Below are 14,617 nucleotides of genomic sequence, written 5' to 3'. Positions count from 1 at the left end.
GGGTAATTCAACCAACGTTTTTGATCGAGGTGTTAAATATATTTTTTTGCTTTCTTTAAAAGGAATATCCGCGGTATTGATTTTAATATAATTATCAATGAAATTCAAAGTGGTTTTATGTTGTCTAAGGAAATTTATTCCAAGAATACCCTGAAATCTAATAGGGAAATCAGACCCAACAACTTGGAACAATGTTTCAATTCCATGAATATTTATTATGACCTCACCCATGGTTTTAGTCATATTAGGATTTATTCCCACCAAATTAAAAAATTTTGTTTTATTTACCATTATATTTTCCTTTAAGGCATTTACTTTAATTAAATTTACAGACGAGCCTGTATCAACCAAAAAATTTGCCTTGTTATTAACAAAAGAATGGTTCTCAAGGTCTATCGAGGGGACCTCACCGCGTCGCTCGTCTCCTCTAATACCAAGGATGATACGTTTTTGAGGGAGTTTTCTGCATTCAGGGCCAACAGTTCCCTCACCTGCTGATCCCAACTTTGGTTTTTTTGTGACTCGTTTGAATTTTCGATTTTTTGGTTTTCGTTTTTGATCTCCTCAACAGACGCCCGAGACTTCCTATCCTTATCGTCCTTATTTTTTAAAAAACATCTATCAATTGAATGATTCGGTCTAAGACAATACTCGCACCTCCTTCGAATGGATTTGCGATCAGGCCTCTCCCTACAATCATTCTTCATGTGTCCCAATTTATGACAATAATGACATCTTATTTTTCTTATATCTCTACTATCATTCTTACTTCTTTTCAAAGCCTCATGGAGCATTTACACCTTCGGCAAAAAATTTTCTTCACTTTGAAATTTCCGAAATACACTTACCTGATTGGTTGTCCACAATGAATCAGATTCTGGACAACCAATCAGGTAAGTGTATTTCGGAAAATGCAAAGTGAAGAAAATTTTTTGCCGAAGGTGTAAATGCTCCATCATTTTCCTCTGCCCGAAAATGAGCAACACGTTTTTGAGGTAAATTAAAAAATTTTTTGAAGTTACTTGGTTGCTCCTTTTCATGCAGAGTGTCCCACGTTCCCAATGCCATCTCCTCCTGGATAGCCATTGTACCCTACCGAAAGAGTGGTACTGGAATGGTACTGAATTGGACTTGGCTTGAGTTCCACTTCAGTACCACTACCTGATAACCCATAAGAAGACATTTTTAAAGTACTTTAACAATAGTTTTAAAGGTATATAAGATCAACAAACCGTCTCTCACGATATACGTGTAAAACAGCAAAAAAAAACATAATAGTTTGTAGAAAATTTCTGTTAAGTTTGAAAATTATATTGCAATCCCTCCTTGAACAATAGACCCCTAGGTCCTTTGTTGAAGGATTACAATTTTAACCCGAGTTTTATTGCTTAAAAAATTTGTAATTTTCATAACTCAACTTTAAAAAATATATATTAAAATTCGTTAATATTTCCAGATTATGAATATCTAAAATTTATCATAAAATAATTACATTTAAAAAAGTTATAATTTATCTCGTATACCTTAAGTTTGATAAAAAAATGGACATCATTTTTGAATTTAGATGCCAAAGGAAATATCATATGCATAATAATGTATGAAAATAATATAAATCCATGAAAAACAAATATAATATTGAAATAAATATAAAGTTTTAGTTTAAACATATTGAAAAAGCTAGTCGCTTTTCACTTTTATGAGGGTTTTAACGGTAACTCGACCCTTTTCGCAGGTAAATTTCCCAGTTCCATTTCAGTACCAAAATGCACCAAATTAGTACTGAGTTGGTACTGAGCCCTCAGTTCCAATTTCCCAGTACCAATCCAGTACCACTCTTTCGGTAGGGTAATTGCTTGATCAAGATCAATAATTTGTTTATCATATAATTTTGTGAAAATTTCTTTACGCAATCCCCTTAAAAACCCACTAATTGCATTTTTTTGATAAATTTTACTGATTGCTTCCAACATTGGTGCAGGTTCAGTTTCCTTACAATAAATTAACAATTTGTTCAAAATGCCTTTAATTCTACTGCTAAATTGGGAAATAGTTTCCTTTTCCTTTTGCCGAATCGAAAGCAATTGTTGCACCAACTGACTACTATCTTCCTTAATAAAATAAATCTGTTCCAAAGTGGTAAGAATTTCTTCGGAATTCATACCGTCGCGAATGTGATCCCTAGCTTCTCCAATTATTTTTGTGTGAAGAAACATCGAAAAAACAGGAAGTTCTTGAGGAGACAACATTGCAAGAACCGTTTTGCAATGACTAATAAACATTTTAACAGGGGGACTTTTACCATCAAAAGTTGGTATAGAATTCGAAATCATTTTAATAGCATTACCAGTTGCAATATTGGTAATTGGTGAATTAACAAAATCAAAATTAGTTGTCTTGGGAACAGGTGAAGAGCCTGTATCATTAAACTTCAAAGTATTATCAAAAGACTCGTTAGATTGCGAATTCCCAACCAAACCCTGATTTACAATGACATTAGTATTTTTAGTCGAAGTTGTACTTAAAATTTCATTATTATTTGTACTATTTAGATTCTCCACATGATCAACGGTCCAGACGCCAGCTGAATTTTTTGACTTTACTACCCTTTTAGGTCGGATCATTCTTAAGCCTTTAAATTTACTCTTTAAAACAAAATAATTTACCTTTTTTGAGTTGAATTTATCGTGACTATCGAATTTACAATACCATTAACACTGCACTGTCACGTAACAAGTGTCGCACAATCTGCGCTTCAAGTTCCGTTTGAATTCCAACTCTGTCGCACCAGTTCAAGAAAAGGAGAGAGAAGATCCAAGGTTGAGTAGAAGCACGCCAGCACAGTAGCACAACAAGGACAGTAAATCTCGAAGTCGTAAGTCGAAAAAGGTCAGCTTTTCTTTATTGGGATCTGACATTCGTACACATGCCATCTGGTGTTGAAAAATGTAACTAGTTTTGGATAACTGTTTGTGTCACTTGCAATTGTAGTTCCGCTGTCATTGTTAATTATTTTAACATTATGAATGAAGCTACATTTTTTACCGCGTGAGAAATCTTCCTGCAGAATTAAGTGTTCTGTGAGAGGCTGTGGCAGTACTGTAGCGAAAAATTTAAGCGTAATTTTCCATAAATTTCCGAAACCAAAACAACGAGTAGTGGATGTGAAAAATACGTTCGATAATTTTGAAAGTCGATCAATTAAAGGCCTGGAAAAATGCTTTAAAAATAAACAGTATAAAGCCTTCTATGAGAGTATGTTCTCTGCATTTCAAAAGAAGTGATTACATTTTGCCAGGTAAGTTTAAGATTTTAAAATTTGGAGGTTATATAATCTTTCATATTACCCGTGCATGTGAACATTTTGAAAGTTAATTTATCACTGTAAAAACGGATAAATAAATTTTTTTTTCACTTCTTGTTAACAGACTTTTACAATGAAAAATGAAATATATACATTTATAAATTTTCATATAATTACATGAAATATAAAGGAAAATACAATACTTTTCTTGCACATGTATCGCTGGATTTGAGAAAATCATTTGTATAAAAATAAGATTTCTTTTATATTTTTATTCATGTTTGTAAATAGGAATTTAAATAGTAATTTTGTATTAAAAAAATTCACTTATACATTTATTAAATTAAGCAATATTTTTTAAACGATTTTGTTCTATTGCATCCCATGTTATTCCCATGTAAATTCACTAAAAGTGTTACCCAATTTACGCCATATTGCTTTAGGCCCCGCCCCCATGTCAGATCCCAATAGCAGTCCAATTGTAATGATGATTTTTATTAAAAAATTTTTTTAATTTTTTATTTGCAGTATGGTAGCTATCCCACCGCTGTCACCAAAAATTTGGATATGTCACGTCCTGGAATCAACAGAAATATATTTCCGTTGGATCTGCGTAGCTTAACAAAGGAAATGGATTCTTGAATCACGTTGTCCTCTTGAAAGCGGATACTGCTTAAAATTTGAATTGACGATGAATTCGAAATTACTTATTTTAATTATAATAAGTAATTTATGTTGTAGGATTCTTCAATAAAACACAGATTTTAATTGGAAAAACCCTTTCGGGAAAAAAACCAATTTTATTCAAGCTTGAATATTTATAATTCTTGAAGTTAAATAATTCAGATTATTAATGTCTCTCTGAATTATAATTATTTGAATATTTAACGAAGCACTAATTGTTTGTTCATTCAATATTCACAATTGTTAATAGTTCACTTATATGTTCAATTTGTTTAAAAGGGACGATTAAAAATCGTTTACAGTATTTCAATAAAATTGCATAATACACTTAAATTATTAAATTCAATAATAATTAATTGTCAATTTATTCTTAATTAAATACTGAAACAAACACTGATTTTATATATCAGAAGTCACGAGATATGCGATTGTGAATAATCTCAATTATCGAACAAGTCTCTCTAAAGTCGGGCCTAAAAGCCGTCCTTATATACCCTGTAAAAGTGGGAGAGGTAACCCCCTCCCATTTGACCAACCAATCATATTTCAGCTGACGTCATGACGGACCAATGAGCGTCGGTTGCTCAAGGTCACTCGAGAAAATCAATACTTTTGGTCATGCGCAGTTTCCAACTGCGCAATATCTAACTACGTAATATCTAACTGCGTAATAAAATCGCAGCCATATTGGATTTTTACCAAAAAAAATGTTAATTTTTACCATTTACATAATTAAATAACAATTAAAGCTGCATATTGTTATTATATAATAGTTATCCAATAAAATATGTAAATATTTTATAATATTTTAGGTTATTAAATCTATTTAATAAAAATAATGGTTTAACTATGTTTAGAATAATTTTATATTGAAATAAATTGAACTTGAGAAGTTTCTCGATAAATTTCTCGGCATATTCATTTATATTTTAAAATTCCCTAGGAGAAATATACTAGTGACTAGACCCAGTCGTCACAGACTTGGACTTGGAGTTGGAGTCAGTGATGGGTACGTATAATACATGACGTATAATACGTGGTTTTCTACGTGCAAGTTTTCTACACGATGTATATTACATTAGATCACGTGATTTAAGAGCGGCAATTTTAAATTCTTCATTAATATACATCATTCATTACTTTACACTATTGAAAGAGAAAGTTGTTAATATAAACAAAATTTAGGTAATTATTAATTAATTTAACAATTATAAAACAAAAGTTTTAATTATTGAAATGTTTTTATATCGGTTTTATTTCTAAGTTGGTTTCACAGATAAGAGTGAACACCGCCCTACCGAAAGAGTGGTACTGGAATGGTACTGAATTGGACTTGGCTTGAGTTCCACTTCAGTACCACTACCTGATAACCCATAAGAAGACATTTTTAAAGTACTTTAACAATAGTTTTAAAGGTATATAAGATCAACAAACCGTCTCTCACGATATACGTGTAAAACAGCAAAAAAAAATATAATAGTTTGTAGAAAATTTCTGTTAAGTTTGGAAATTATATTGCAATCCCTCCTTGAACAATAGACCCCTAGGTCCTTTGTTGAAGGATTAAAATTTTAACCCGAGTTTTATTGCTTAAAAAATTTGTAATTTTAATAACTCAACTTTAAAAAATATATATTCAGAGACGTTAATATTTCCAGATTATGAATATCTAAAATTTATCATAAAAAATAATTACATTTATAAAGGTTATAATTTATCTCGTATACCTTAAGTTTGATAAAAAAAATGGACATCATTTTTGAATTTAGCTGACAAAGGAAATATCATATGCATAATAATTTATGAAAATAATATAAATCCATGAAAAACAAATATAATATTGAAATAAATATAAAGTTTTAGTTTAAACATATTGAAAAAGCTAGTCGCTTTTCACTTTTATGAGGGTATTAACGGTAACTCGACCCTTTTCGCAGGTAAATTTCCCAGTTCCATTTCAGTACCAAAATGCACCAAATTAGTACTGAGTTGGTACTGAGATCTCAATTCCAATTTCCCAGTACCAATCCAGTACCACCCTTCCGGCAGGGCGCGGGCCACGTGCATAATAACATTACCTATATTCTAAGTATTATATTGTCAGTCTAGTCGTTTGGTATCTCCCAAAATAAACAATTTTTAAATAAAAACTTTATAAACAATAACAAACAATAATAATACGCTTATAGCCAGTGTTTTTCATAATGTTTTGACAAATTAAACATTTAGCAACATTTTTATCAGTGCCTAGCTCTTTTATCCGCTCAAATTCCATTTTTTCCCAGGGCAAACCCTCTTTAAAAGATTTTCTTTTACTTTTTCTGACCATTTCTATTTTATTTTAAGACTTTAATTTAAATAGAATGATAAGAAAAATTCGTAATGGCAAAAATCAGAGGATCATATATAGATGTCAAAATGTCAGTGGTTTTCTACATGGTTTTATACATTTTATACGTATATTACGTCGAAAACGTATTATACGTACAAAACTTCGTGTGACGCGTCACAACCCATCACTGGTTGGAGTTGCCAAACGGAGCTATTGTAGAAGCTCCTTCAGGTAGTGGTACTGAAGTGGAACTCAAGCCAAGTCCAATTCAGTACCATTCCAGTACCACTCTTTCGGTAGGGTTCTGTCCGAATTGGAAGAATAATATTTTTGAAATTAAATCATTAATGATTAATATTTATAATTATTCGCACGCAAAATCAACGAAAAAATTATATTTTAATTTATTTATATTTAAAAAATTTTATTTAATGAAATTACTATTTTGAAAAATTAAAAAATTTAAATTATTAGAGTTATTTTGTAATTCATTTGTCATAGGAAGAGTAATAATATTTTTGATATTATCTTTTTAATGAAATATGAACAAAAACGCAATATATTAACTTATATTGAAATGAGTAATTTTTCATTTCAATCTGTTGATTTAAAACTATCAATTAATCTAAATAATTTTGACGTGTTCAAAAACAAATAAGCTGATAAATTCAAATAATAGCGCTAATTTTTCATTTATGAAAGAAGCGACTGCAACTCCACCTATATATTTCTAATCTTGATATAGTACAATTCGCCTTTCTATTAAGATTTCACATTCAATGCTTCTTCATTCCTTATTTCGATATTTTTCGAGTTCCTTATTTCGAGATTTATCGAGTTCAGTGCACCACTGTTTTTTTTAAGAAAGGAAAAATCTGACAGATATATGAGATAATTCTTTATACTAATCAGTAAATTTATATTTATGTGGATTTTTTTATGTCTCAAAGAATTGCAAAATTAAAATTTAAAAAAAGAATTGAAATATTAATAGCCTCCGGTGTGCAATAAGTTTTTTACTGTATTTATGTATGTGTGTACAAATATCTTAAAATTTTTAGGTTATAAAAAAAGGTAATACAACTTATGCAATAATTTCGAAATTTAAAAAAACAATTCTAGAATGTAATATATTATTCATTTTTAAAAAGAATATTTTTAGGAAAACTTTGTTATTTTTCAGAATTGAAATAAGAAATTTAGACTTTTTGTTTAACGTTTTTTAAAAGTACAAAAGTTAAAGTTGCAAAATAATTTGAAGCTTTTATATACTTTTATAATTATTCTGTCGGAAAAGTAAGAATGGGATAATTAAAAACATACAAATATACCTCTTTTAAAATGTTTAAATTGACGTTATATATTCATTTTTCATCATATTTGTTTTGTTTTTGAGGATTTTTGGATAATATAAATTAAAAACTATAATTTTTGTTTATTATATGCAACAGATTCTTATTCAGCACACTAAAAATTGCAAGAAAAAATTATTAATACATACATAACACATATTACAATATATACAAACTAATATAACCTAACCTGAAACAAATACGCAACACAAATATAAATTGCTCGCATTTACATTAAAATGAATGATTTGAACTGTTCTTATATACTAAGTAGCAGAAAGTTTTACCACTTGTGAGAAGCCGTTTAAAATGAAATAAATTATTATTTTTATGTTTTTAAAAGCAGAAATTTTAATTCTATTTTTGGAATAGAAATATGTTACATTATTTTAATTATTTTAATTCCGTTTTCTTACAAATACTTTTGAATTCCTGCAAGAGTATTAGTAGGGATCAAAAGGCATTAAATTAAAATTAATTATTATTAAATAATAATTATATTTGCTGAATGACTTTTTTAATTATAGAAGATATTGATTTTTGGATAATCTATAAAATTAGAAACCGATAAATGTAATTAAAATTATTTAATCTATTAAAAAATATTATTTGGCATTCATCTTTTTAACTACTTTACCAAAAATATAGTCATTCAAATTAATTTCTAATCAACTGTAGAATAGCACTTTCTTTGTGTAGAAGGCATATTAAAATAAATAAATTTATGAAAGGGATTAAAAAGAATTCATCCTGTTAGACGCCCACTCCTTGAAAAAGTATTAAAAGGGATTAAAAACGAACAGCATTGGATGGCATTGACTTCATTCAACTCCTTAATTTTTATTGAGGCATTGAATAGAATTCAAATTTTACATAAAATGTTTATGACCTACCGAAGGCATTAACTGAGATTTCGGAAAGAAACGGAATTAATTAGCATTTAAAGGCATTCGATTGTCTGTTTTTTTCAATGATAATTAATACCTTTTAATACACTCCTTCTTGCCGAGGAACATAAAGGCAAATTGTTTAGAAATAAATTTTTTCAGTTTCTATTCTCGTTTGAGGATTATAATGTCTTCTAGTTCAAACATGATTTAACAAAACTTTTTGGAATTAAAACTTTGTGAAATGTATTCCACTAATGGAATACGATTGCATTTTGATGTAAAAAAGAATATATTTTTCCAATAATTTATCCCATTTTAGGGGATTAAAAAAAAGAGGGAATATTCCAGATTAAATGGAACAGAAAAATTTTTAACTTTAGAAAGTATCTGATAATTTTAATTCCATTCCATTTCAGCCTTCTTACCGGGAGGGTATTAATTGTTTAGTGTGTCAAGTGTTTAAAATTTTTGAAAAATATTAACTATTTTTTGAGAATATTGTTTGTTTTTTTTCACACAATTGAATCATACATTTGCTTATTTAATTATCGTATAGTAATGAGCAAAATAATTTCTAAATACATGTTTTTCTCGTTACTATAATTAATACAAAAGAACTGATTCAAACTGTAGGTAATTCATTCTTTGCCGTGTACAATATGTTTAATTTCTTTGTTTACAGGTTTCTCAATTCCAATAAATACTTTTGGGTTGTATAAAACGAATACCTATGGAAAAATGTCAACTGAAGAAATTAAACTTTTAGAAACTGCTTGTCATTCCGGAGATGAGAACAGTGTAAGAGACATTCTTTCAAGAATTAACTTTACTAACTACTTTGAATCTTATGAAGCATATTTATTGCTCTGTAATGTGCTAGTAACTAGTATTTGTTCATCAGTAAATTCTAATAAAGAAAACACAAGCACGACGATAAAGTTCATCATGATTTCTGAAGTTCTTGTGCAACATGGAGTCAATGTTAATATCCACCATTGTCTAGAACATACTTTTACCCCACTTTACATTGCAGTTTTAGGAGGTACTGAAAAAATAGTAAAAAAGTTACTGTTGAAAGGAGCTGATGTTAATAAAGAAGAGTCTGATATTTTAACACCTTCGATGTTTATTTTTCTAAAACATTTCAAAAATATTGCTCAGTTGTTGATAAAAAATGGTGCTGATCCTGGCAATTTTGATGTTTGTGGAAGCGAAACTGATACTCCACTTCACTTTGCAGTTACAACGGAAGATATAGAAATGATTGAAATTCTATTACAAAATGTTACCGTCAATGAAAGGAATCATGACAGAGACACAGAGTTGCAAAATTCTAATCTCAAAGAACATAAAAGTATCTCTCAACTTTTCCTCGCAAGTCCTGATAATCCTGATAATCCTAAAAATTCTATTAATTGTAAAAAAAGTGAACATTCAGATTTTTCTGAAGAACAAACTGTAACGCCACTTCACATTGCAGTCTTACTAGAAAATAAGAAAATTGTAGAAATATTGTTATCAAAAGGAGTAGCTGTAAATATAGCAAACAATGAGGGGTACACGCCATTGCACTTTGCCGTTATGAAAAATTCTATTGATATCGCTCAACTTCTGCTAGACAACGGCGCTGATATTGACATTCAAAATGACATTAATCGTAAACCTTTTTATTATTCCCAAGATCTATGTATGGCCAGCCTTTACAGTCTTCACAAAATAAAAATTTATCTCAATAATGGAGGAAACATTGAAGATAAGGATGACAATTGTTATACTCTATTGCATCAAGCAATAAAGTATAATTTAAAAGATGTTGTTCTTTTTTTACTGGATAAAGAATCAAACATAAATGCAGTATCAAAATTAGGTGAAACGCCACTTCACCTCGCTGCCAAAGAACGCAACAAAGAAATCACACTTCTTTTATTGGAAAAAGGATTAAATGTTAATGCTACTACAAATACAGGCTGCACACCTTTACACTTGGCAGCTGACTATGAACTCCCTTTTCCATTTGATCAAAAAGATGATTTTTTAAAAATTTTACTTCAAAACGGCGCTAATATTACAGTTAAAAACAACTTTGGTTTGATGCCTTTAAATTATGCCGTTAGAAGACATTGTACGTTAAATGTGAAAAGTCTTTTAGGTGAAGAACCTGACGTCAACGATAAGGACCTTAAAATGGCATTTTGTCTATCATTTTTCAATCACTATAATAGAATAGATAATTGTTCTGGAAAATATGGTGTTAATTCACGATGCGTAAGTGAAATATTTGTTGATTTCGGTTTCACAGTTTATATTGAAGACTTTAAAGATATGTTTATACCTGAAGAATTGTATTCTTCTTGGCTAAAAAAGTCAACTGACAAAAAATTTAGATCGTTTGTGAAAAAGCTTCTTCAGAAGCCAAAAACTTCTAATATTGAAGAATTAAAGAAATCTTTCATTGAGTTTGAAGTACTACTGGGTGCTGTCAGACATGGATTCAGCGATATTGTTCATAATTTATTAACACCTAACATAAGCGTAAATTGTCAATTGCAAGATGGATATACATTACTTCATTTTGCTTGTAAAGCTGAAAATTTAACTAATGTTAAACAACTTTTGCGACTTGGTGCTGATATAAATGCAATGGATGAAAATCAAATGTCTCCACTTTATATTTCAATTAAAGAATTCTCTGTAGATGTTACCAGGTTTTTAATGAAATCAGCTGATATTGAAGCTCGAGATAAGTTTGGTGAAACACCACTATTTTTGGCAATTGAAGAGGATAATATGAAAAGCATTCGCTTACTTTTAGAAGCCGGCGCTAATGTAAATTCTATTAATGATTATAATGAATACCCTCTTTATAAGGCTATGCGTTATGGTGATGTAAATGTTGCAAAAATTCTTTTACACTACGGTGCTTTTGTTAATGCATGTAACACCTTTAAAATAGGATCGGTATTTAATGCATTGGATGAGTTTGATGATGATTGTGATAAACGTGTCCTTGAAATAGTTGATCTTGTATTTAATTACGGTGCAAAAGTTGTGGATTTAACTCCCGAAATTTTTATTGTTGATCAAAGTCACTGTGCAAGGTATCAAGTAAAATCTATTGCTGCGAATTTAGAGAATTTTCATATTTCCGTGAATTCTACTGAAATTGCTGATTTTCAATCTCAGTGTCTTGAAGAAATTCAAAGGATGAAATCATTAAAAATTACTGGATTTAATATATCGATTTATGATTTGTTAATAAAACCACATAGAGCAATTGGTATGTACATGCGAAATAAGACTGTTGTTGATTTGTTAGATGCAATAAATTTCGAAGAAAAATTCCCTTTATATGCCGGTAAATTGAAAGTTTGTGTGATGAGAGGTAAACTTGAGTGTCGATTATTGGAATTAGCTTATCATTGTCTTGAAGTTCTAAAAGTGAAGTTACCTGATGTTGTCGTCTTTGAAATTGTTTCGTACTTTGACACTTCTGACTTGCATCGTTTAATTATTGCTTCGCCTATTTCTATCGAAAAGAAAATGTCAGTTCAATATAAAGAAAATATTGCGTTTTTTGAGTAATGCTATACTTCCTTTATTCACTTATAAACTTTGATGGTATAAGAAATCATTGAAGACATCATTTAAAAATGTTTATGAAAATTTTTATAGAAGTTTAAAAATATTTTTTTATTTTTATATAACCGAATTCACTAAAGATAACATTTATAATTTATAAAAAAAATATTCTTAATTCTCTATTGTTTCGAAATTTTTTTTCTTTGGACTTTGTATTACAATAAAGGAGTAAAATTTCGAAAACTAATAAAAAACAATTCATTATATTATATATCTTTTTTTTTGAAGCAGTGTATTTCAAATATGAATGTCTGAATGATAATAAGTTTGTATTGTTTGAATATTTGAGTGATTTATAAATTATTTGTATTCTATGTTGTTCATTAATATAGTTACATTTTATTTAAAATAGTAAATAAGATAAAAGTATATATTTTCAATAAATAATACAAAAAATGTTATTGTTTGTTTTCTTTATTTTATAAATTTTAATTTTTTTTTTAAATTTAAAAATTTTAGTTAACGCTATTTAATACGTATTATAACAAATTATTTAATGTAGATAATTAATTCTGCCATACAATGGAAAAACTACGATATGCGCAGTTTGAGTTGAAACGAGAAATTCAAAGAAATCTGTTTATCAAAATTACTTGTATATGAAGTATTCCACGCCAAAGTGTAAGTCCATCTGCAATTGCATCTCCGATTTTTTTGAGATTGTTTTTTCTTATAGTACTAATTGAGACTAGCTTCAATGAATTTTTTCAAATTTTTTTAGCAAGCCGTTTTCGAGTTATGGATTTTTGAAAATTGGAGAATTTTCATGACTTTTAATTTTTGAATGCTCATAACTTCCTTAAACAAGGAGGGGGTCCTTTATGTTTATTTCATAAACATTATGCTTCCTCATTGTGTGAAGCAAAAAATTCGCTTCCTCGTGAAGGAAGCAATGAATTTGTCCAATTCAATTGATTGATTTAAAAAATTTCGAGTTAAAAATGTTTTAAATTAATTAAATTTTTTGAAAAATAAAGAAAATTTTAATTAATTTTGAGTGAACATAAACTTTATATATACGAATCGATTCGTTTTAATGCAAGGAATACAATTATTTTATTCATCAACTTGAATTTAAAAAACAAGGAGGGGGTCCTTTATGTTTATTTCATAAACATTATGCTTCCTCATTGTGTGAAGCAAAAAATTCGCTTCCTCGTGAAGGAAGCAATGAATTTGTCCAATTCAATTGATTGATTTAAAAAATTTCGAGTTAAAAATGTTTTAAATTAATTAAATTTTTTGAAAAATAAAGAAAATTTTAATTAATTTTGAGTGTAACATAAACTTTATATATACGAATCGATTCGTTTTAATGCAAGGAATACAATTATTTTATTCATCAACTTGTATTTAAAAAAAACACAAAATTTTTTAGCTAAAATATGAATTTTCGATTTTTCAATTTTTATTAATTCTCAAATTTTAAATCAAATCTATACTTTATATATACCAACCAATTCGTTTCAATGCAGGGAATAAAATTATTTCATATATAAACATGAATTTAAATAAACACATCATTTTATAGCTAAAATGAGAATTTTTGATTTTTTAACTTTCTTTAATTCTTTAAATTTCAATCAAATCTATACTTTATATATATCAATCGATTCATCTTGACATAAAGAAGACGATTATATTATATATTACCTTAAATTTTTCGATTTAAAAATTTTTTCAATTAAAAAAAAATTTTTGGAAAAAAGACGATAAAATTTTTTTTTTGGGGTATTTTTAAAAATCCTCTCGTCATTTTTGAGAAATTAATGTGTTAAATAAGCCTACCAAATTTTATCCAAATCCATTAAAACCTGTTAAAGATATCGTGTTCACAAAAACGATCCACACACACATACACACACACACACACACACACATACACACACACATACATACATCCGGACAATTGATCAGGATCTCATATAACATGTTTCTATATAGAGGAAAATTTGTTTTCACCATTTTTAAAAAGTTTATAAACGAAAGGACTACATAGCTTCCTCCACGAGGAAGCAAAACACAAAATTTTTTAGCTAAAATATGAATTTTCGATTTTTCAATTTTTATTAATTCTCAAATTTTAAATCAAATCTATACTTTATATATACCAACCAATTCGTTTCAATGCAGGGAATAAAATTATTTCATATATAAACATGAATTTAAATAAACACATCATTTTTTAGCTAAAATGAGAATTTTTGATTTTTTAACTTTCTTTAATTCTTTAAATTTCAATCAAATCTATACTTTATATATATGAATCGATTCATCTTGACATAAAGAAGACGATTATATTATATATTACCTTAAATTTTTCGATTTAAAAAATTTTTCAATTAAAAAAAAATTTTTGGAAAAAAGACGATAAAATTTTTTTTTTGGGGTATTTTTAAAAATCCTCTCGTCATTTTTG

General features: G+C 28.4%; 1 protein-coding gene across 1 annotated transcript in view; it reads left to right on the top strand.

Annotated features, from left to right (window-relative positions):
• The window catches only part of LOC127279521 (uncharacterized), a 39,723-nt gene extending 27,319 nt beyond the window's left edge, over positions 1–12,404 (top strand). The window contains exon 5 of the mRNA XM_051301920.1: positions 9,242–12,404. Coding sequence (XP_051157877.1) covers positions 9,242–12,141 — 2,900 coding nt within the window. The 3' untranslated portion in view covers positions 12,142–12,404. The remainder of the gene's footprint in view (positions 1–9,241) is intronic.
• The last annotated feature ends 2,213 nt before the right edge of the window (positions 12,405–14,617 follow it).

The sequence above is a fragment of the Leptopilina boulardi genome, unplaced genomic scaffold (assembly GCF_019393585.1).
Source record: "Leptopilina boulardi isolate dan_hultmark-lab unplaced genomic scaffold, ZJU_Lbou_2.1 LbouV2_216, whole genome shotgun sequence".
NCBI lineage: Eukaryota > Metazoa > Arthropoda > Insecta > Hymenoptera > Figitidae > Leptopilina > Leptopilina boulardi.
Note: the sequence above shows the minus strand (reverse complement) of the source record. Positions and strands in the feature narration are given on the sequence as shown.